Below are 21,688 nucleotides of genomic sequence, written 5' to 3'. Positions count from 1 at the left end.
CAAGAAGGTGATGGAGTCCAGGTAAGTCTGATGACGCGCAGGTGCGCGTAACGATTGTGAAAGGTGTGCGCCATAGCGAGCAGCCTGGTGACCTAGAGGCCGAAGAGGGATCACACGTAACAGATACCATCTGTAGAGGTCCTATCTTGGTCAAGATCATAAAAGCTGATAGTATTCATCCACATAAAATATGCTTACATGCCAAACTGAAATCTTATCAGAAACATGTTGGGTCAAACTGATGTAATTTGGAAATTTGGCACAGAAAATCTTTTCAGTTTTCAGGCAATTGCATTTTCTCCCCGGTCCCTAAATGTATTTGCTCCACGAAAGAAGCAGAGCTGACAGAGAAAACTTTACTAATGTCAATTAGATTTATGCATTGATTCAATTGATATATTACATTATTCTGGTGAGCCAGGGTTTATTTAGTCTTCTAGGGAAACATATAATGACAGAAGTGAAGCTGCATGTATCTAATTATATACAAGTTGACTAACAACTAAAATGTCTGAAATTATAAGCAGAAACATGCTGTATCTAAATCAGGCCCAAAATAATCCTGCAAACCCTGTCAAAAAATAGTTCAGCTGTCTCTGACTGTAGCCTACAGTACATTTTCTATATTAGCGGGTTAGGTTCCGGTGCGTGCCTCAGATTTTAAATGTATCAAATATAGTCGAGTGATTGCAGATGGGTTGTTAGCAATTGCGGGCGGGTACAGGTGAACAAACAACTGACCCGCGCACCACGAGTAGATATGTATGGGGGTACGGTGACTAGGCATTAGGATATGTAATAAACAGTAGCAGCAGTGTAAATTATGATTGTATGTGAGTGCGTGTGCATGTGTGTAGTCAGTATACATGTGTGTGCATGTTATGTGTGTGCGTGAGTGTGTAGAGACCTGTGAGTGTGCATAGAGACAGTGCCAAAATCTAACTCAAATAGTCCTTGTAGCCATTCTGTTAGCTATTTAGTAGTCTTATGGCTCAGGGATAGAAGCTGTTCAGGAGTCTGTTGGTGTCAGACTTGATACACCGGTACTGCTTGCTGAGTGGAGGCAGAGAGAACAGTCTATGGCTTTGATGGCTAGAGTCTTTAACGATTTTCCATGCCTTCCTTTCACACCGCCTGACATAGAGATCCTGGATGGTAGGGAGCTTGGCCCCAGTGATGTACTGGGCTGTCTGCACCACCCTCTGTAGCGCCATGCGATTGAGGGCGGTGTAGTTGCCATACCAAGCAGTGATGCAGCCCGTAAAGATGTTGTCAGTGGTGTAGCTGTAGAACTATTTGAGGATTTGAGAGCCCATACCAAACCTTTTCAACTTCCTGAGGGGGAAGAGGCGCTGTCGCACCTTCTTCACGACTGTGCATGTCTGAGTCGACCATTTTAAGTCCTTAGCGATTGGACACCAAGCTCTTGAACCCGCTCCATTATAGCCCTGTGGATGTGGCTGCAGTGTACTCCCTGTTCACCCGTTTGATACAGATGATGACTTTTCTCTGTCTCTGCACATGCTTAGTTAACCAAGCATAGTACATGTAATCAAACAGCCACTATGACGTTGTAATGTAGATTTGACCTGCAAAAAATGTATGTGTGCCAGCCATGGGTGTCTCTCCCTCTCTGTCTCTCTCTGTCTCTCTCTTTCTAGCTGCCTAGTTATTTGTTAGAGAAATGAAGAAATTCGGTAACAGTGAACTTCACCCACAGGGCCATTTCCATGACTCTGCTGGTGGAGGGTAGCTGTTTGCTTGAATGAAAAAATGATGAAGGCCAGGGCCAGTGGGGGAAGTTGATTCAGTACACTCTTTATAGACACTCAGACACACACAAACAGAGAGCTCTCAGGACAAACGCACTGTGTCCAAACCTAACTTCTGGATTGCATGTCTGTCTCTTCACATTTGTTGTTGTGAGACATGACACTAGCTGAATGCGCTGGCTGGCTTTTGTTTACTGCCGAGAGAGTAATGGTGTTGTCTTCAATTATTGATCACTGCTGGTTGGGTTCCTCAAACAGGCTTTTAAGAGAGCACCTGTCAGGACAGGAGAATCCTGGAGGATCCTGGGTAGAAGGACTGCGGCAGAGAAGCATCACCCATTAGGGGAGGAAACATCCATGACACTCCACAAACATTTGGCTGACCCTGGTCCATGGTCCCCGATCGGTCACAGTGTTGTTAGGGTGGGAGTCTTCCTATGGCACATTTCATGTCCAGTCAGATTTGACACAGCTGTCATGACGTTGGCCTGTGGATAAGGTTTATGACCCCCCCCCCCCCATAAATACCTTTCTCCCTTCCCCTCTCTTTCTGACCCTACTGAAGGACTGCTGTCCTGAAGGACTGCTGTCCTGTTAAATATAGAGAGTCTGGGAACAACAAACAAATGGGGAAAGGAACCATATTTTGGTAATAAAACCAGTTGGAAATATGCTTTGGAACGTAATGAGTATGGATGTCAGTTCGGTTGTCATCTGAGACATTATGACTGATGACAGGACGACATAAACTCTACCTGGGAAAGTATACACCCTCTAGTTATCAGAGTAACATGGAATTCTTATGCAATTGAAATGTTTGATATTGAAATTGTTGGTTAGGAGATTAAATGTAATTTTAGCTTCCAAATGAGAGAATTGGGTTTTCATAAGGAAAGTGCCCTGCTTGATCAGTGGCCCACGCCTGTGAAGAGACAGGGGTTATAAACGATGAAACACATCCTTCCCCCTCTCCACTATATAAGCCTTTGACGAAAAGATAACCACATGTTCCAGTACGTGAGGTCTGCAGCCTCTACGTTAGAAGGACACACATGTCAAGTACAGAACTAAGCCAACCTCGGCGTGAGCTTTGGTGGCGAATGGTATGAACTTTGAGCTTATTCACTACAGAAGTGATACTTCCTAGCCGTTGAGTTAGCAGCGGCCGCTGTAGACGTGGGCTAGGAAAGGATGGACGACGGATCCAGTCTAACAGACAGACGAAGATACCACCACGTATCCAATTTACCACCAGAGACATTCTTCCGAGGACAGGAAGATCTGTTGGCCAACCCGGCCAGCATCTATGACCAATCTACCGAAGCGCAGCTCAGAGTAAATATTTATTGCATTTTCCTTTTCCAAATGGGCGGTCATTTAGAATGCATAAGATAATGTATTTACGATAGCATAGCTGCTGTTTCTTTGTTCCTAAGTCTTCCCGCTCTTTCATTCAAGCCCAACCCCCTTTCCTTTGTGTAACCAGCCATCATACAGGTTCCGTCCACCGGGACATTTTCTGTATGACATCATTTGTATTCTGTGTATTTGTAATTCTGTTTGATTAGTTTATTTAGCAAATAAATAATTAAACCCAATTTTGTATTGCTGATTCAACTTGTTAGCCAGGGTTCGTGAAGATAACCAAGAATTTACAACTTTCATTATGAGACTGAAAATAAGATAAGGGTTAATATTGACTGCTATCGATGTAAAATATTACTAAGTATTTTAAGAGTTTATTCGGAATATAACGGCTCTATAAACGTTGTTCCGTGGTGCCCCGACTTTCTAGTTAATTACATTTACATGATTAGCTTAATCAGGTAATATTAATTACAGAGAAAGAATTTTATAGGTTAGCATGTCATATCACTTAATCTGGCATAGCCAAAGACACGACACAGCAGTGAACCAAAGACAGATTGATCTGTGCTATTTTTGGGGGTTAGTGTTATGTGTGTCTTGATTAACAATGTGTAAACCAAAGATCTACAATTTGTTAACAAAAATTATAAGAGCAAAGGTTTAAAAACCCCAAACTGATATCAATGCATTAGGCTATTATACAAACGCTTAACTTATTAACCAATACATTTATAATGAATGTGTTTAGTTACAGTATATACTCTAGTCTATATGGGGACTCAAAACTGCCTCACTCTTTCGCTAGCTCATGTAACAATTGTAAACATACTGTATCAAAATGCAGACTCCAAATTGAATGAGTTGTCAGGTTGAATTGTTTAATCAAGGCTAGCAGACAAGGCTAGTGGTGTGACAGTGACAGACTGCGTGAGCGCTATGTGGACTGGAGCAGGAGACTGCTGATGACGCTACGCTGTATCTAGCTGACAGCTCAGATAGATGCTCTCCCGTCTCCTTCCCTTCCTCTCTTCCCCTCCTCTCCTCTCGTCCCTTCCTCTCTTACCCTCCTCTTTTCCCTTCCTCTCCTCTCTTCCCTTCCTCTTTTCCCTTCCCAGGGGGTGACCTTGAGGCCTGTCCTCTGTTATGGAGGAGGGTGGGGGAGGGTATCGGCTGCTGAGGGCCTGCTGGATATCTGATCATGGCTACAGTGTCCCCACCATTTGATATGCCTCTGGGAGGGAAGTTGCTAGTACTACTACTGCTGCTACGTCTGCTATTCTCCGTGCTAGAGAATACTACTGTACTGTTGATAATAATGTCAATATATGCAGCTATTCATGCCCTTATTGAGTGCACCCGTTTGCTATTTGATTCTTTTCTGTTGCATTTTCAGTCGGTGTTATCTACGACTTGATAATAACAGATATATTAATTTGCTACTATTTTGATTTAAAGGGAATGTAATCAGCCTAGATTGATTTGGTGAGAGAGAAAGACGTCTGATCATTAGTTGTGTATTTTTACTCTGTGTTGTTGGATTGGAATCGGAGTACATACACACGTCTCCCTTCTGTATCCCTTGTGGGTATCTTATGTCTAGTGGGCTTCTGTCCAACCTCCAGAGAGAGATGCAACTGGATGACGTGGTGGGGGGGGGGGGGGAGAGACAGAGAGAGTGGTGACAGAATGCAATGACATCATTAGTTGGAGAGGTTGCAGATGGACACATGGATCTCGCTGTGTCTCTGGAGACGGGGTACTGAGTAGGCCGCTGATCTGATCCAGGAACAGATGGACCGTTTGGGCAACAGAGCCTAACCCACCACAGCTTACCATTCCTGAGGGAGATCACCCTGTGGTGAAGCATGGCTCTCACCCACTTAGATTTAGAGGCAGGACTGAGATTCACCTACACAGATCGAGAGGTAGGACTGAGACTCACCCACATTAGAGTTCGACCGATTATGATTTTTCAACGCCGGTGCCGATTATTGGAGGACCAAAAAAGCCGATACCGATTAAACAGCCGATTTTTAAAAAAAAATGTATTTTTATTTGTAATAATGACAATTACAACAATACTGAATGAACACTTATTTTAACTTAATATAATACATCAATAAAATCAATTTAGCCTCAAATAAATAATGAAACATGTTCAATTTGGTTTAAATAATGCAAAAACAAAGTGTTGGAGAAGAAAGTAAAAGTGCATTATGTGCCATGTAAGAAAGCTAACATTTAAGTTCCTTGCTCAGAACATGAGAACATATGAAAGCTGGGTCTTCAATATTCCCAGGTAAGAAGTTTTAGGTTGTAGTTATTATAGGAATTATAGGACTATTTCTCTCTATACGATTTGTATTTCATATACCTTTGACTATTGGATGTTCTTATAGGCACTTTAGTATTGCCAGTGTAACAGTATAGCTTCCGTCCCTCTCCTCGCTCCGACCTGGGCTCAAACCAGGAACACATCGACAACAGCCGCCCTCAAAGCAGCGTTACCCATGTAGAGCAAGGGAAACAACTACTCCAAGTCTCAGAGCGAGTGACGTTTGAAACGCTATTAGCGCGCACCCGCTAACTAGCTAGCCATTTCATATCGGTTACACCAGCCTAATCTTGGGAGTTGATAGGCTTGAAGTCATAAACAGCGCAATGCATTGCGAAGAGCTGCTGGCAAAATGCACGAAAGTGCTGTTTTGAATGAATGCTTACGAGCCTGCTGGTGCCTACCATCGCTCAGTCAGACTGCTCTATCAAATCATAGACTTAATTATAACATAATAACACACAGAAACATGAGCCTTAGGTCATTAATGTGGTCGAATCCAGAAACTATCACGTTTATTCTTTCAGTGAAATACGGAACCGTTCCATATTTTATCTAACGGGTGGCATCCATAAGTCTAAATATTCCTGTTACATTGCACAACCTTCAATGTTATGTCATAATTACGTAAAATTCTGGCAAATTAGTTCGCAACGAGCCAGGCGGCCCAAACTGTTGCATATACCCTGACTCTGCGTGCAATGAACGGAAGCGAAGTGACACAATTTCACCTGGTTAATATTGCCTGCTAACCTGGATTTCTTTTAGCTAAATATGCAGGTTTAAAAATATATACTTCTGTGTATTGATTTTAAGAAAGGCATTGATGTTTATGGTTAGGTACAGTCGTGCAACGATTGTGCTTTTTTTGCAAATGCGCTTTTGTTAAATCATCCCCCGTTTGGTGAAGTTGGCTGTCTTTGTTAGGAAGAAATAGTATTCACACAGTTCGCAACGAGCCAGGCGGCCCAAACTGCTGCATATACCCTGACTCTGTTGCAGAGGTGACACATTTTCCCTAGTTAAAATAAATTCATGTTAGCAGGCAATATTAACTAAATATGCAGGTTTAAAAATATATACTTGTGTATTGATTTTAAGAGAGACATTGATGTTTATGGTTAGGTACAAGTTGGAGCAACGACAGTCCTTTTTCGCGAATGCGCACCGCATCGATTATATGCAACGCAGGACAGGCTAGATAAACTAGTAATATCATCAACCATGTGTAGTTAACTAGTGATTATGATTGATTGATTGATTGTTTTTTATAATATAAGTTTAATGCTAGCTAGCAACTTACCTTGGCTTCTTACTGCATTCGCGTAACAGGCAGGCTCCTCGTGGAGTGCAATGTAAAGCAGGTGGTTAGAGCGTTGGACTAGTTAACCGTAAGGTTGCAAGATTGAATCCCCAAGCTGACAAGGTAAAAATCTGTCGTTCTGCCCCTGAACAAGGCAGTTAACCCACCGTTCCTAGGCCGTCATTGAAAATAAGAATGTGTTCTTAACTGACTTGCCTAGTTAAAAAATATTGATGAAAACAAAATATGTAAATAAAAAAAAAGAAATCGGCAAATAGGTGGCCAAAAATACCGATTACCGATTGTTATGAAAACTTGAAATCGGCCCGAATTAATCGGCCATTCCGATTAATCGGTCGACCTCTAACCCACATAGCTCTAGAAGCAGGACTGAGATTCACCCCCATAGCTCTAGAGGCAGGACTGAGACACCCACACAGATCTAGAGGCAGGACTGAGAGTCACCCACACAGATCTAGAGGCAGGACTGAGAGTCACCCACACAGATCTAGAGGCAGGACTGAGACTCACCCACACAGATCTAGAAGCAGGACTGAGACTCACCCACACAGATCTAGAGGCAGCACTGAGACTCACCCACACAGATCTAGAGGCAGGACTGAGACTCACCCACACAGATCGAGAGGCAGGACAGACTCACCCACATAGCTCTAGAGGCAGGACTGAGACTCACCCACACAGATCTAGAGGCAGGACTGAGACTCACCCACACAGAACTAGAGGCAGGACTGAGACTCACCCACACAGAACTAGAGGAAGGACTGAGACTCACCCACACAGATCTAGAGGCAGGACTGAGACACAACCCACAGATCTAGAGGCAGGACTGAGACTCACCCACACAGATCGAGAGGCAGGACAGACTCACCCACATAGCTCTAGAGGCAGGACTGAGACTCACCCACATAGCTCTAGAGGCAGGACTGAGACTCACCCACACAGATCTAGCGGCAGGACTGAGACTCACCCACACAGATCTAGAGGCAGGACTGAGACTCACCCACACAGATCGAGAGGCAGGACTGAGACTCACCCTCACAGATCTAGAGGCAGGACTGAGACTCACCCACACAGATCGAGAGGCAGGACAGACTCACCCACACAGATCTAGAGGCAGGACTGAGACTCACCCACACAGATCTAGAGGCAGGACTGAGACTCGCCCACACAGATCTAGAGGCAGGACTGAGACTCACCCATACAGATCTAGAGGCAGGATGGACTCTCAGACTTTTAGATTTTGTCTGAGACAACCAAGCTCTTTTAATGCAGGTTAAGGCTCACCCAAACTCACCCTGTCAGCTTTAGTTTAGAAGCAGGACTTTCAGACTCATCTAGCTCTTTGAGGCAGGACTTTCAGACTCATCTAGCTCTTTGAGGCAGGACTTTCAGACTCATCTAGCTCTTTGAGGCAGGACTTTCAGACTCATCTAGCTCTTTGAGGCAGGACTTTCACTCATCTAGCTCTTTGAGGCAGGACTTTCACTCATCTAGCTCTTTGAGGCAGGACATTGAGTGTGATAAAGGCACAGATATCTTTGGATAATTCTATAAAGTGGCAAATACCTGGTACAGAAGTCTTGTAGACAAAATAGCCCTAATTATTATCATTTAAAAATATATATACACTGCTCAAAAAAATAAAGGGAACACTAAAATAACACATCCTAGATCTGAATGAATGAAATAATCTTATTAAATACTTTTTTCTTTACATAGTTGAATGTGCTGACAACAAAATCACACAAAAATAATCAATGGAAATCCAATTTATCAACCCATGGAGGTCTGGAAAAACCACACTACAGGCTGATCCAACTTTGATGTAATGTCCTTAAAACAAGTCAAAATGAGGCTCAGTAGTGTGTGTGGCCTCCACGTGCCTGTATGACCTCCCTACAACGCCTGGGCATGCTCCTGATGAGGTGGCGGATGGTCTCCTGAGGGATCTTCTCCCAGACCTGGACTAAAGCATCCGCCAACTCCTGGACAGTCTGTGGTGCAACGTGGCGTTGGTGGATGGAGCGAGACATGATGTCCCAGATGTGCTCAATTGGATTCAGGTCTGGGGAACGGGCGGGCCAGTCCATAGCATCAATGCCTTCCTCTTGCAGGAACTGCTGACACACTTCAGCCACATGAGGTCTAGCATTGTCTTGCATTAGGAGGAACCCAGGGCCAACCGCACCAGCATATGGTGTCACAAGGGGTCTGAGGATCTCATCTCGGTACCTAATGGCAGTCAGGCTACCTCTGGCGAGCACATGGAGGGCTGTGCGGCCCCCAAAGAAATGCCACCCCACACCATGACTGACCCACCGCCAAACCGGTCATGCTGGAGGATGTTGCAGGCACCAGAACGTTCTCCACGGCATCTCCAGACTCTGTCACGTCTGTCACATGTGCTCAGTGTGAACCTGCATTCATCTGTGAAGAGCACAGGGCGCCAGTGGCGAATTTGCCAATCTTGGTGTTCTCTGGTAAATGCCAAATGTCCTGCACGGTGTTGGGCTGTAAGCACAACCCCCACCTGTGGACGTTGGGCCCTCATACCACCCTCATGGAGTCTGTTTCTGACCGTTTGAGCAGACACATGCACATTTGTGGCCTGCTGGAGGTCATTTTGCAGGGCTCTGGCAGTGCTCCTCCTGCTCCTCCTTGCACAAAGGTGGAGGTAGCGGTCCTGCTGCTGGGTTGTTGCCCTCCTACGGCCTCCTCCACGTCTCCTGATGTACTGGCCTGTCTCCTGGTAGCGCCTCCATGCTCTGGACACTACGCTGATAGACACAGCAAACCTTCTTGCCACAACTCGCATTGATGTGCCATCCTGGATGAGCTGCACTACCTGAGCCACTTGTGTGGGTTGTAGACTCCGTCTCATGCTACCACTAGAGTGAAAGCACCGCCAGCATTCAAAAGTGACCAAAACATTAGCCAGGAAGCATAGGAACTGAGAAGTTGTCTGTGGTCCCCACCTGCAGACCCACTCCTTTATTGGGGGTGTCTTGCTAATTGCCTATAAGTTGTCTATTCCATTTGCACAACAGCATGTGAAATTTATTGTCAATCAGTGTTGCTTCCTAAGTGGACAGTTTGATTTCACAGAAGTGTGATTGACTTGGAGTTACATTGTGTTATTTAAGTGTTCCCTTTATTTTTTTGAGCAGTATATATTTTATTTAACTAGGCAAGTCACATTTTTACATTAAGTTGATTTGATTGTTGTTTGTTTTATACCCAAATGATTTATTTGAACTATATAGGTTGTTTTGCTATGTGTGATGTTGTAAGACCAACTCATGACTTTGGAGATGTTTCTGTTTTCTTTCAGCCATCAATGAGTTCCCTGAGGATATCTTCACCACCTACCAACGAACAAGAGGAGCTGTCCTGCTGCATATATTTGCGGTATGTGCAGCAGGTTTACCATGTGGTTCAGTAAATCAGGCATGTGTTGTCGACTGTGTGTGTGTGTATGTGCATGCTTGCGTATATGGTGCATGTTTCTGGTGTGTGTGTGTCCATCCATGCACTAATTAGTGGACTAAAATATTACCCTGCTGTGTCCTGACCACTTCATTCGGGATAAGTTGTGCAGCTCTCTATCTCTGACAGACAATTTTATGACAATTATAAATATTTTGTCAGCCTTGTGTCGTTGTGTATGACCTGTTATCTTCCTGTCATGTGATGTCCTGGGCTGTGCTGTGAACAACACGGGTTGGTTTGGACACAGTGCCCCAGGCAGGGCCTGTCATCGCAGCCTTACACAACAAAAGTCACATTTAACACGCAGCCTCAGATGACTCTCCTCTCTCTTTGGCAGGAAAAACAACGTTCTACTTTGTGAGGGCAGGATCGAGGATAGCAGGATATGTGTACAGATGTCTCTCTCTCTCTCTCTCTCTCTCTCTCTCTCTCTCTCTCTCTCTCTCTCTCTCTCTCAGGCCCTCTACATGTTTCTGGCCTTGGCAATCGTCTGCGATGACTACTTTGTGATGTCGTTGGAGAAGATCTGTGAGGTGGGTGAATTGGAGTCCCAATAACAACCTCCTCTAGGCCATAAACCTCCTTCCTCTCCCTATTACGCCAGTGAGGTGTTTATGTGATGTGTTTGTGTGTTGGCAGTGGTGAAAAAAGTACTCAATTGTCATACTTGAGTAAAAGTAAAGATACCTTAATAGAAAATTACTCAAGTAAAAGTGAAAATCACCCAGTAAAATACTACTTGAGTAAAAGTCAAAAAGTATTTGGTTTAAAATGTACTTAAGTATCAAAAGTAAAAGTATAAATCATTTGAAATTCCTTATATTAAGCAAACAAGACGGCATGATTTTATAGCATTTTTTAATTTACGGATAGCCAGGGGCATGCTCCAACACATACTTTACAAACAAAGCATTTGTGTTTAATGAGTCTGCCAGAGCAGAGGCAGTAGGGATGACCAGGGATGTGTGTGAATTGGACCATTTTCCTGTCAAACTGTAACAAGTACTTTTGGGTGTCAGGGAAAATGTAAGGAGTAAAAAGTACATTATTTTCCCAATGATATAGTGAAGTAAAAGTTGGCCAAAATATAAATAATACAGTAAAGTACAGATACTCCAAAAAACTACTAAAGTAGTACTTTAAAGTATTTTTACTTTAGTACTTTACACCACTGATTAATGGTTAATGTATGAGACTTCAGTATGAGACTATGCTTCTTCCCTCTGTGTGTCTGTCAGAAACTGGACCTGAGTGAAGATGTGGCAGGAGCTACGTTCATGGCTGCTGGCAGCTCAGCACCAGAGCTGTTCGCCTCGATTATAGGTGAGACGGGCTGTCTGATACTCTCACACAAACACACTTACACTGTACAATACCATTAGTAGTATGTAGACTGTGTGTTCAATTCTCCACATTGAATAGGTTTCAGATCAATGTTGTCTAAGAGGTGATCATATTGGGTTGATAGCTGACTCTCTTTACCACACTCTCATTCTCTCTATCTCTCTCTTTCTCTCCTGAAGGTGTGTTTATCACTCATGGAGATGTGGGTGTTGGAACCATAGTGGGCTCAGCAGTATTCAACATTCTATGCATCATCGGTGTGTGTGGAATCTTCGCTGGGCAGGTGTGTGTGTTTGTTTGTTTGCGTGCGTGCAATCTCCGTGTGCCTCAGTCTGTATTGTTGCACACTGCCAGAAGGGGACCATTGTCTTAATTACAAATCACACATACTGCATGCTATAACACATGCTATCTTATGCCTAGTGGCGTAGTGCAGTTTTGCACCGAGCATGAAGTCGGGGTTACTTCTATTTGTTTCCTGCCGTGAATTTGATGGCATATCAGTTCTTTCAACATAGCTCGCTAACAATGCTAGCAAGCTACAGTGGGGGGGAAAAGTATTTGATCCCCTGCTGATTTTGTACGTTTGCCCACTTACAAAGAAATGATCAGTCTATAATTTTAATAGTAGGTTTATTTGAACAGTGAGAGACAGATAACAACAACAAAATCCAGAAAAACGCATGTCAAAAATGTTATAAAATGATTAGCATTTTAATGAGGGAAATAAGTATTTGACCCCTCTGCAAAACATGACTTAGTACTTGGTGGCAAAACCCTTGTTGGCAATCACAGAGGTCAGACGTTTCTTGTAGTTGGTCACCAGGTTTGCACACATCTCAGGAGGGATTTTGTCCCACTCCTCTTTGCAGATCTTCTCCAAGTCATTAAGGTTTCGAGGCTGACGTTTGGCAACTCGAACCTTCAGCTCCCTCCACAGATTTTCTATGGGATTAAGGTCTGGAGACTGGCTAGGCCACTCCAGGACCTTAATGTGCTTCTTCTTGAGCCACTCCTTTGTTGCCTTGGCCGTGTGTTTTGGGTCATTGTCATGCTGGAATACCCATCCACGACCCATTTTCAATGCCCTGGCTGAGGGAAGGAGGTTCTCAGCCAAGATTTGACGGTACATGGCCCCGTCCTTTGATGCGGTGAAGTTGTTCCTGTCCCGTTAGCAGAAAAACACCCAAAGCATAATGTTTCCACCTCCATGTTTGCCGGTGGAGATGGTGTTCTTGGGGTCATAGGCAGCATTCCTCCTCCTCGAAACACGGCGAGTTGAGTTGATGTCAAAGAGCTCCATTTTGGTCTCATCTGACCAACTTTCACAAGTTGTCCTCTGAGTCATTCAGACGTTCATTGGCAAACTTCAGACGGGAATGTATCGGTATTCTTGAGCAGGGGAACCTTGCGGGCGCTGCAGGATTTCAGTCCTTCACGGCGTAGTGTGTTACCAATTGTTTTCTTGGTGACTATGGTCCCAGCTGCCTTGAGATTATTGACAAGATCCTCCCGTGTTGTTCTGTGCTGATTCCTCACCGTTCTCATGATCATTGCAACTCCACGAGGTGAGATCTTGCATGGAGCCCCAGGCCGAGGGATATTGACAGTTCTTTTGTGTTTCTTCCATTTGCGAATAATCACACCAAATGTTGTCACCTTCTCACCAAGCTGCTTGGCGATGGTCTTGTAGCCCATTCCAGCCTTGTGTAGGTCTACAATCTTGTCCCTGACATCCTTGGAGAGCTCTTTGGTCTTGGCCATTGTGGAGAGTTTGGAATCGATTGATTGATTGCTTCTGTGGACAGGTGTCTTTTTTACAGGTAACAAGCTGCAGTTAGGAGCACTCCCTTTAAGAGTGTGCTCCTAATCTCAGCTCGTTACCTGTATAAAAGACACCTGGGAGCCAGAAATCTTTCTGATTGAGAGGGGTTCAAATACTTATTTCCCTTATTAAAATGCAAATCAATTTATAACATTTCTGACATAAGTTTTTCTGGATATTTTTGATGTTATTCTGTCTCTCACTGTTCAAATAAACCTACCATTAAAATTATAGACTGATCCTTTCTTTGTCAGTGGGCAAACAAAACAAAATCAGCAGGGGATCAAATACTTTTTTCCCCCACTGTAGTTAGCTAGTGTGTTTTGATTTGTTCTTTGGTTGTTTCTACATTCTCCTAACCCATGAGGACGACTGCATTGGATGGCGAGCTGGCAGTGATGAATTCATTGCTCAGTCTGAGAATTCCTCTAAAGTTTTGTGCCGCTGTCATCATTTAGTGAGTGGGAAGTTCATCTCGTACAAGACCGAGTCAACGGCTATGGAGAAGTCGCAGTCAGATGGCGAGGTGCCGGTGAGACACCTCGAATGGAGAGCGAACTGTGCTGCCTGCCTACCGCCAAAGGACCTGCTCATCTCCCCCTTGTTGACAAACCCCTCCCTCTGCTCGACTGTCACCCCGTCTGTTGGAGGCTTGAAAATCCCACAACGTTCAACTAGCTGACAGTTGTCGTAGTCCAGACCTACTCTCTGTTATGTGGCTACATATATATTTTATTTTGAAGCACCTTCAGATTTTTGTAATGAAAAGCGCTATATAAGCTGAATAAATAATAATAATAATTAATATTATTATTATGAGGCTGAGAGAAAAAGTTGCAGTTTTAAAGCACATTTCCTGTAATTCTAAACATCTTTCTTCATGGCTTTATGACGTGTTCATATGCTATCTGGGTTAACAGTTAAACTGACGGGATTATGTCATACTGTTCTTAAACTGTGTTTTGTCTGATAACTGCTACAGAGCAAAAAGCCGTACTGGTCTGGTTGCATTTAAAGTGCTGCCTGCTGCCTGCAGCCTCAAAGACTATCAACTGCTTTTGACAGGACAGCAGAAACAACGATAGCACTGAGGAGTAGACTTTTGTTATTAAAAATGGCTTTGTATTGTAGCTGCTGAAGGTTTTTAACTCGTGCACATTTTTCTAAAGGAGAACGCTAATGGTATTTGCTTCAATAGTTTGTATTAATTGTTCATTTTAATGGAACTGGTTGGGTTGCCTTAAGCTTTGTGACCCAACGTCACCCTTAGTCATCTCACTACTGTATTACTGTAGCTGCGTCGTTCCACCAAATGAGTGCCTTTTGCATCCCTTTGATATTTTAAGTAAAAAATTGTGCACCAATATTGCATTTTAAAAGCCTGTTATATTCAATGAACTGCCCTTTAATATAGACCACATGGAGAATTCAATAAATCCGTATTTTTCTTTTTATAAAATGAATAAAATTCAGCATTTTGACATTTTCTTCTGTACAGCCTTTGTGACGTCCAGGAATATTTTAACTCACCTAACCCCAACACTTCTCCAAGTTTTCACCATCATTGTAAAGCCCTCGTTATTTTGTTACATTGACAAAGTAATTTCTTAAGATTATTATTTATTTCATGTGATTCACTTGAAGCTTAAAAATAAACTTTTTTTAAGGTCAACCCAGTTATGTGAACTGAACTCTCGTTTTAATATGGTAAACTATTCCTTTTTAAATATTTCCTTCAAAAGAAACATTGAACATCTAATAGCCAAATCATAGTATAAAAGCAGGTGAGCTGCTTCTACTCTTTTTCACAATTATTTTGTGTTTTGTGGTGGAAAACTGAGTGGGTCGAGCATAGCACGTCAACCGTGTTACCCATAGATAGACATGCTAGAAATGTTTTAACAATAAAAAAAAATTGTGAATCTTGCATTCAATTGCCCCTCCCTGTTTCACACAACAAGGTTCCATTTCCCCAGTCACAAGGGGGCTTATGGCTAATTTAGGCTGAAATCATCAACCCTGTTACGGTCAACCCTGTTACGGTCAACCCTGTTATTTTATTTGTCACTTAATAGGCACTTAATATAGTCATTTTTTATTTAACCTCTTGAGATGGGAAAACGTGTTTTTTATTAAGTTTAACATGTGCTCTTTATGACAGAATGTTACAACTGTTTTTCACTAAGTTACACATCTCAAAAGGCACCGACTTAGCTATTGTAGCGAGGTGTCCTTGACTTGGACAGTACTTTTGTTTTCCTTAACCTTTCTGCCTCCATAGTCCTAATGTAACCCTTTATGATATCACCTATCACAGCTGAGTTGATATGTCAACATCAAGGTTACAAAGTTACACAACACTAAAATAACATGCGATCTAACCACAATGGCCAAGAGGATAGTCACGGTTCATGGAACAACTTGATATAGTGAATGTGCGTATTGAATATAGTGTATATGACTCTTGTTGACCTAGTGTTTAATCTAAGAACGTGTACAAAAGGAATGTGAAATAGATTTCACACTTCCTCACTCACCACCCTTTCTCTCTCTCCCTCTCTTTCTGTCTCTCTCGGTCTCTATCTGTCTCACTCCTCCTTTTGTCTTTCTCTCTCTCCTCTCTCTCTTTCACCCCTCTCTCTCAACCTTTTTCCTACTTTATTTCTCTTTCTCCTCTCCTTTCCCACTCTCCTCCTTCTGCCTGGTTCTCTCTCTCATCCAGGTGGTGTACCTGACTAAGTTTGCAGTGTTCCGTGACTCGCTCTACTACACTCTGTCTGTGTTGGCATTGATTGCAGTGAGTAGCTGATCATCTCATCTCTAGTCTACTTTACATAATGAGGCCATTCAGACTGATAGAGCCCCCAGTGGCTGTTTAAACTTAATTTACTGTCTAACTGTCTAGCCCACTGGCCTAATAGAGGGTTGTGGGGAGGAGATGGTCAAGCAGCTGCTTGTGTGTACTTCTGGGAGTCTCTGTAATATAAAAATAACTGGGTCCATATATATGTTTCAAGCATCTCAGAGTAGGAGTACTGATCTAGGATCAGGTCCCATCTGCCCATGTAATCCTATTCATTGTGATCTTCAAGGCAAAACTGATCCTAAGTCAGCACACCTACTCTGAGAAACTTAATTCATACAACCCCTGTATGGTATTGTAGAAGACACTGCATGCATACCATTTCACACTATCATACTTTACATAATGGGGTTATTCAGACAGAGAGCCCCTAGTGGCTGTTTAACCTTCATTTCCTGTCTACTCCACTAGGTTCATAGAGAGATAGAGGCCCAGAGGGCTGATAGACAATCATCATGAGATTAAGAGAGTAGTACAGAGAGAGTACAGAGAGAGATCTCACAGAGACTTCAGAAACTCACTGCATACTATGTCATTGCTTTTATAGTAAACAGTGTACAGGAAATGTTTTTTGACTGTGTTTCTCACAGCATCTGTCTGACAGTAATTAGACACACTTGATGCATCGCGACTTTCAAGTTTTTCTAAGTTAGGGGGGGGGGGGGAAGTTGATGCTCTTCTCCCTAAAAATATGTACTGTTTAATTAATACATTTTTTTATTAAATGTTTTCCCTCTTTCATTTTGTCAGTTCATCTATGATGAGAAGATAGTGTGGTGAGTACCCCGCTGTGTGTTTACCTTGTGTCTCAGCAGAGGGTGTATGTGTGTGTGTGTGTGTGTGTGCGCACCTGCAGACATGTGACTCTAGTCTGTCTGTCTCTGCAGGTGGGAGAGCTTAGTGCTGGTAGTGATGTACTTTGGGTACATTCTGATCATGAAGTGAGTTCCACTGGGACCTGTTCCTTCCTGCCTCAAAGACACACACACACACACTCACACATATATACACACACACACACACACACACACACACACACACACACACACACACACACACACACACACACACAGTAGAGCACCTGAGCGCACGCAACAAATAGTAAAATCCACATAAATACTCATACTTTGCACACACTAAGTTACATAAACTCTCAACTGAATATGTAAAACATTTTCTATTTTCTCACATCAGATTTAACACCAGCATCCAGAACTATTTCTCAGGGAAGGAAGACAAGAGCTTGGCCAATGGTAACATGGTGATCAGCAGCGAGCTGGAGGATGGTAATGCTTGTTATGACAGTTACATATGGGATGATCTGTCCAAGCCGTTACTCTCTCCAGGTAAAGGTAACCAGACAGGCTTTATGGTCACCTCTCAGCCAACCCTCTGGCACTCTGACTGGCCTTCTATCAAAACAACTACTCTACTGTATCTGGTTGTTCTAGTAAACATAGAAACTACTCTCAGGCCCTACTCTTGGCTCTTCCTATCTGGTTTAACATTGTCAACGGTCCTCTCCACTTTGGCTTGATGTCGTTCGTACCCCTTTGTAAACTCTTAGATCTGATCCTTCAAACAGATTTACAGATCTTTTCTATAACTATTATAGACTTCCACCGACTTTCACTGTGTCTTTAACCGAGTGACTCAGAGCTCTCCTCTCCTGTCTGGTCTAGCAGGACCAAGCTAACCTCCCTGCTGCCGTGTGGCAGCCCTGTCGCTACTGTATAGTAGCCTGTCTGTTTAGCCTTACTAAACCTACCTGCCTGCCGTGACCTGGTCTGTCAGATGTGAGATGTATTGCTGTGCTATGCTGTGCCCTGTCTCGCCCTCTTCTGCTGTGTCAAGTACAGTCCATTATTCCAGAGTCACAACATGTGCATGCATCTGTAAGGGTGTGTGTTGGTGCATGTGTGTGTGGAGACATGTATATGTGTGCGTGACTGTGTGTATGGTATGTGTGTGTGCCTGTGCGTGCTTAGGTCTGTATGAGTGTGTGTGTATATGTCTCACACATACACACACACACTGAAGGTTTTAGTCTGCCTCACTCTAATGGCTGATGTGATCTCATCTGACAGTGTCTTCAGGGGGCCTTCAATGGGCCTTGAACTGGGCCCAGTAGGGCCCACTCTGCTGTCACACAAACACTTTAATTACACCTCCTGACATACTGTATCCTCCGGCTGTTTCAAGTTTTCAAGTTTTAATGCCACATGCAAAATTACAGTGAAATGCCTTTCTTGCAATCTCCAAACCCAAACAATGCAGTAATCAATATCAATGTAGCACTAAAAATAACATACGGTAGAACAAAAACACAGGAAATAAAAATAAGAAGTAAGAAGAACACGAGAAAGTAACAAGCTGGTGTGTGTGTGTGAGTGTGTGTGTGTGTGTGTGTGTGTGTGTGTGTGTGTGTGTGTGTGTGTGTGTGTGTGTGTGTGTGTGTGTGTGTGTGTGTGTGTGTGTGTGTGTGTGTGTGTGTGTGTGTGTGTGTGTGTGTGTGTGTGTGTGGTGTGTGTGTGGGAGACCGATTGTCTTCTGGTCTGGCATGTGAGTGTATTAGGCACGTGTGTCTGGCCATCCTTGAAAAAGGCATGTCTTTGTGGTTGTATACAGTACTGTAAGAGTAGAACAGCATATCATCGTCTTGGTTGGTGTGTACAGTTAATCCTACTTGATGCGTCTGTCTGTGCTCTGTATCTCACCATCTCTGTGTATCTCCAGTGAAGCCCACTAAGAGGTACAGTCGTGGCTCTGTGGTGATGGTAGATGAGATTATCAACTCCAGCCCTCCTAACTACCGTTTCCCCGACGCCGGCCTGCGCATCATGATCACCAACCACTTTGGCCCCAAGACACGCCTCCGCATGGCTAGCCGCCTCATCATCAATGAGGTGGGTGAGGTCACTGGGGTCGGGGGTCCATCAGGCTTATTGGAGAGGAGCTCAGTTAAAGTGATTTACTTAGAAGTTAAGAAAGCTCGGCTAGTTCAGTTATTTTACTAGTGTAAATCAAATAACATTTTATTGGTCACATACATGTTTTTAGCAGATGTTATTGCGGGTGTAGCGAAATGCTTGTGTTTCTAGCTCCAACAGTGTAGTAATATCTAACAAGTACTATCTAACAGTTTCACAACAATACACACACAAGTAAAGGAATGGAATTAAGAATCTATAAATATTTGGACGAGCAATGTCAGAGCGGCACAGACAATGATACAGTAGAATTGAATACAGTATATACTTATGAGTAATGTGAAATATATAAACATTATTAAAGTGACCCAATGTTCCGGCCAGTGATTCAAGTCTATGAATATAGGGCAGCAGCCTCTAATGTGCTAGTGATGGCTATTTAACAGTCTGATGGCCTTGAGACAGAAGCTGTGGGCGGTGCAGTTGCCGTACCAGGCGATGATACAGCCCAACAGGGCCTTCTTCACTACACTGTCTGTGTGGGTGGACCATTTCAGTTTGTCAGTGATGTGTACGCCGAGGAACTTGGAGCTTTCCATCTTCTCCACTGCGGTCCCGTCGATGTGGATAGGGGGGTGCTCCCTCTGCTGTTTCCTGAAGGCCACAATCATCTCATCTCTTTGTTTTGTTGATGTTGAGTGAGAGGTTATTTTCCTGGCACCACCTCCCAGGACCCTCACCTTACCGGTAGTAAGCTAGGCCTACTGGAGAAAAGTACATTGTAGGACGATTTACTATTGTAGAAAGCTAGGAGAGGAGAGGAGTACAGCTTCAAGTGATAATTAGCTGGTGGACTGCATGCTATAATCATATCTAGTAGAACCAGAACTGTGTTGGTGAAAATATCCATATATTCATAAAACTTTACTAGCTCATAAAGTAACTGTTTAGAGAGGGGAAACGCATACATATCCCAGTAAATCAGGTGTGTGTGTGTGTGTGTGTGTGTGTGTGTGTGTGTGTGTGTGTGTGTGTGTGTGTGTGTGTGTGTGTGTGTGTGTGTGTGTGTGTGTGTGTGTGTGTGTGTGTGTGTGTGTGTGTGTGTGTGTGAGCAGCAACAGAGGTTGGTGCAGGCGTCTAACGGTGTGGACAACGTGACCATGGTGATCACTGATGGTAAACCTGAGACCTTGGAGAACGGCACTGTACCAGATGACAAGACTGTTGAGGAAGAGGAGGGAGAATCCCTGAATTCACCCTTCACCGTCCCTGGTGTGTGTGTGTGGTGTGGGAGTGTGTGTGTGCATGTATGTGTGTTATATATTCAATTACATTGGCTGGTAGACCAATAAGCTACTTTTACACACTTTCACACCCTACTGAAACTGAACACTCACCTCCTCAGTGTACTCCATTTGTTGTTCCTTGTTCCCTCCACCAGGGGGCTGCAGGGAGACAGTGAAGTGGCTGATCTCCTGGCCCATCCTGCTGCTACTTTACTTCACTGTGCCAAACTGTGCCAAGCCTCGCTGGGAACGCTTCTTCATGCTCTCTTTCTTCCTCTCCACCGTGTGGATCGCCGTCTTCTCCTACTTCATGGTCTGGATGGTGAGACACGTTGGACATTCTTTAGAACTTACATGTCACTGTCATTTTGTGTTCCAAACCAGAGTTGAAAAAGTTTGATCTTTATACAAATGATCAGTGATGAGACTTCCTGATAAGCAATCAGGTAGGGAATCTCTCTCTTCTAGTCGCTAGCTAGCTCTGACACCGTGCTAGATATAGGCTACCAACCAAGGTGCATGTTGTTTGGAAGATTTCTGTTTAATCCGTTAAATGTGTGTCTGTGTGCAGGTCACCATAATTGGCTACACTCTGGGCATCCCTGATGTGATTATGGGAATCACCTTCCTGGCAGCTGGCACCAGTGTCCCCGACTGTATTGCTAGCCTGATCGTTGCTCGACAAGGTACATCACTGCACTCTTTTTTTCCCTATCTCTGTCTCTCTTCAAAATCTTAAAAAAAAAATTGTACCAGTGTACAGTATACTGTATAGTTTGTACAGACTTTTCCATATCTTTATGTCTATCCCTCTCTAGGTCTTGGGGATATGGCGGTTTCCAACACCATTGGTAGTAATGTCTTTGATATCTTGGTGGGACTGGGGCTCCCCTGGGCGATACAGACCATGGCTGTGGACTATGGTTCTGAGGTAAACGAACTCAGTCTTTACACTGTTTTCCCCTCAATGGGCCTATGTTACTACTGCTTATCAATACTTCATGCCTCTTGATCTTGATCTAAAATTCTTTCTTTCTCTCTCTAGGTGATGATCAACAGCAGAGGGCTGGTCTACTCTGTGGTGCTTCTTCTGGGCTCTGTGTTTCTGACAGTGAGTTAAAGGAGACGTCTCTCTCGCTCTCTTTCTCTCTC

General features: G+C 43.6%; 1 protein-coding gene across 3 annotated transcripts in view; it reads left to right on the top strand.

The window, feature by feature from the left end:
• slc24a4a (solute carrier family 24 member 4a) overlaps positions 1 to 21,688 on the top strand; it is a 49,308-nt gene that overhangs the window by 22,946 nt on the left and 4,674 nt on the right. For 2 of the 3 annotated variants that reach the window (XM_014211082.3, XM_045723570.2), the window contains 14 exons: positions 10,131 to 10,207; positions 10,747 to 10,821; positions 11,527 to 11,611; positions 11,812 to 11,915; positions 16,180 to 16,254; positions 17,071 to 17,096; positions 17,208 to 17,261; positions 17,515 to 17,672; positions 19,057 to 19,226; positions 20,366 to 20,522; positions 20,692 to 20,858; positions 21,108 to 21,222; positions 21,355 to 21,467; positions 21,582 to 21,647. In XM_014211082.3, the coding sequence (XP_014066557.1) occupies positions 10,131 to 10,207; positions 10,747 to 10,821; positions 11,527 to 11,611; positions 11,812 to 11,915; positions 16,180 to 16,254; positions 17,071 to 17,096; positions 17,208 to 17,261; positions 17,515 to 17,672; positions 19,057 to 19,226; positions 20,366 to 20,522; positions 20,692 to 20,858; positions 21,108 to 21,222; positions 21,355 to 21,467; positions 21,582 to 21,647 (1,442 nt within the window). The remainder of the gene's footprint in view (positions 1 to 10,130; positions 10,208 to 10,746; positions 10,822 to 11,526; positions 11,612 to 11,811; positions 11,916 to 16,179; positions 16,255 to 17,070; positions 17,097 to 17,207; positions 17,262 to 17,514; positions 17,673 to 19,056; positions 19,227 to 20,365; positions 20,523 to 20,691; positions 20,859 to 21,107; positions 21,223 to 21,354; positions 21,468 to 21,581; positions 21,648 to 21,688) is intronic. The other variant, XM_014211084.3, reaches the window with a different exon arrangement.

The sequence above is a fragment of the Salmo salar genome, chromosome 09, assembly GCF_965601325.2.
Source record: "Salmo salar chromosome 09, fSalSal1, whole genome shotgun sequence".
NCBI lineage: Eukaryota > Metazoa > Chordata > Actinopteri > Salmoniformes > Salmonidae > Salmo > Salmo salar.
This window is presented reverse-complemented; position numbering and strand designations above follow the sequence as displayed.